This window comes from Aplysia californica, unplaced genomic scaffold, assembly GCF_000002075.1.
Source record: "Aplysia californica isolate F4 #8 unplaced genomic scaffold, AplCal3.0 scaffold00598, whole genome shotgun sequence".
In the NCBI taxonomy this organism is placed as follows: domain Eukaryota; kingdom Metazoa; phylum Mollusca; class Gastropoda; order Aplysiida; family Aplysiidae; genus Aplysia; species Aplysia californica.
This window is the reverse complement of record NW_004797868.1, coordinates 249,538-251,028: the sequence shown is the minus strand read 5'-3', so window position 1 is coordinate 251,028 and position 1,491 is coordinate 249,538. Positions and strand designations below refer to the sequence as shown.

At 41.4% G+C, this 1,491-nt stretch overlaps 1 protein-coding gene across 1 annotated transcript in view; it reads left to right on the top strand.

The window, feature by feature from the left end:
- Nucleotides 1-291, top strand: part of LOC118478478 (golgin subfamily A member 6-like protein 22) — a gene marked incomplete at both ends in the record, with an annotated part of 8,705 nt that extends 8,414 nt beyond the window's left edge. Inside the window, 1 exon segment of the mRNA XM_035972165.1 lies at nucleotides 117-291. Coding sequence (XP_035828058.1) covers nucleotides 117-291 — 175 coding nt within the window.
- Nucleotides 292-1,491: the final 1,200 nt, after the last annotated feature.

Here is a 1,491-nt window from a genome sequence, read left to right as displayed (position 1 = left end):
CAGAGGTGAACAACTTGTGTTTCGCGCGCTCATATGACCTTAGCAGTTGCGAGCGCCGTAAAACCTTATACTACTACTACTAAAACTCACCTCCCCCATCCCTCCCCTCTCCTCAGGTAAAGGCGTACCAACAAGACAAGCAGATCTCGGAGCTGCAGTCTCAACTGGCGTCTCATCACAACAGTTCGGATGTGGCCCTGGCACACTGGACACAGATGGACGTGCGGCTCAAGGAACTGGGCGGTCAGTACCTCAAGGCTGCCGAGTCGCTGGCCAGGCTGGAAAGGGGTGGTGAGTACCCAACTTTACTCAAATGCCCAAATATTATGAGCAAAATACAGAGGGTGAGAAGCATTTTCAAGGATTTGACCACGATCTAAAGGTCTTGTCAGTATGTTAGTGTTTTAGCGGTTAGAAATAAAAATATGGCAGCTTTCACTGCATGCCTCCCAGGAAGTTGCGATTGTTTCAGTACGTTATCAGGTCTGCTTGGGTAGTAATATATAAATTGTAAAGCTCATAGAGCTTGCTGTAGAGCTGGAATTATCGCAACAAAAATGCTGTCTATCCTTCTTCTTCTTCTTATATAACTCACTTCTCCCTACTCCCCATCCCTCCACACCACCCCACTACCCCTAAGCGCCCCCTTACTTATCTTATTAGAGAAAGTAAGAGGCAAAAATAAACAGTCCTCCTTCCTCTTCTTCGTGTTCTCAATGATGGTCAGACAGTTAATGTGGAGTTGCGCACAAACTCTGCAGTCTGACTTAGATCCTAGAGTCTGCTACTCAGCTTTTTTCTGCACAAGTGAAGCATGTTGCCTTGTCTCCATCTCCAAAAACAAAACCAACACCTCCACAAAGCTCTACCTCTTAATGCCTCCCCTCTCAGTTAATAATAATGATGATAATAATAATAATAATAATAATAATAATAATAATAATAATGATAATAATAATAATTGCATTTATATAGCGCATATCCATGCTCTATGCGCTTTACAACTACATGTATTCCCAATATATATTTTTTTAAAGTGATGAATGTGCTCTGAAAGTTAAAGCAAAAAATTATCTATATTATATTTCGTCTCATGTGTTAGTCATTGATGGTCATATCATTTGCTGCTCTCTTCCTGTTTGCTCATAATGTTTGGGTCATTGTTCATAATTTTGACTGTTGTTTTGATTTGAATTTTTGTTCTCTTCTTTGTGTTTCACATTGTTCAATCTTTTTGTCGTCTTATTGTTGTTAGATTATTCAATGTATCATTATTGCAGGTCTGCTTGGAACAGTTTGAACTTATTGCATACAGAGAAAAAAACCAACCCAAAATATGTGAAGGGTTTGGAGGAAGGTATTTGTACAATGCCCACCACCTTAATATTCCCTCACTTTCAATCAACTTACTCCTCCCCACCACTTCCCAACACCCCACCTCAACCTCTCATCACTGTCCCTCTGCCTTCTCCCTCCCTCCCTCCTCCCCCC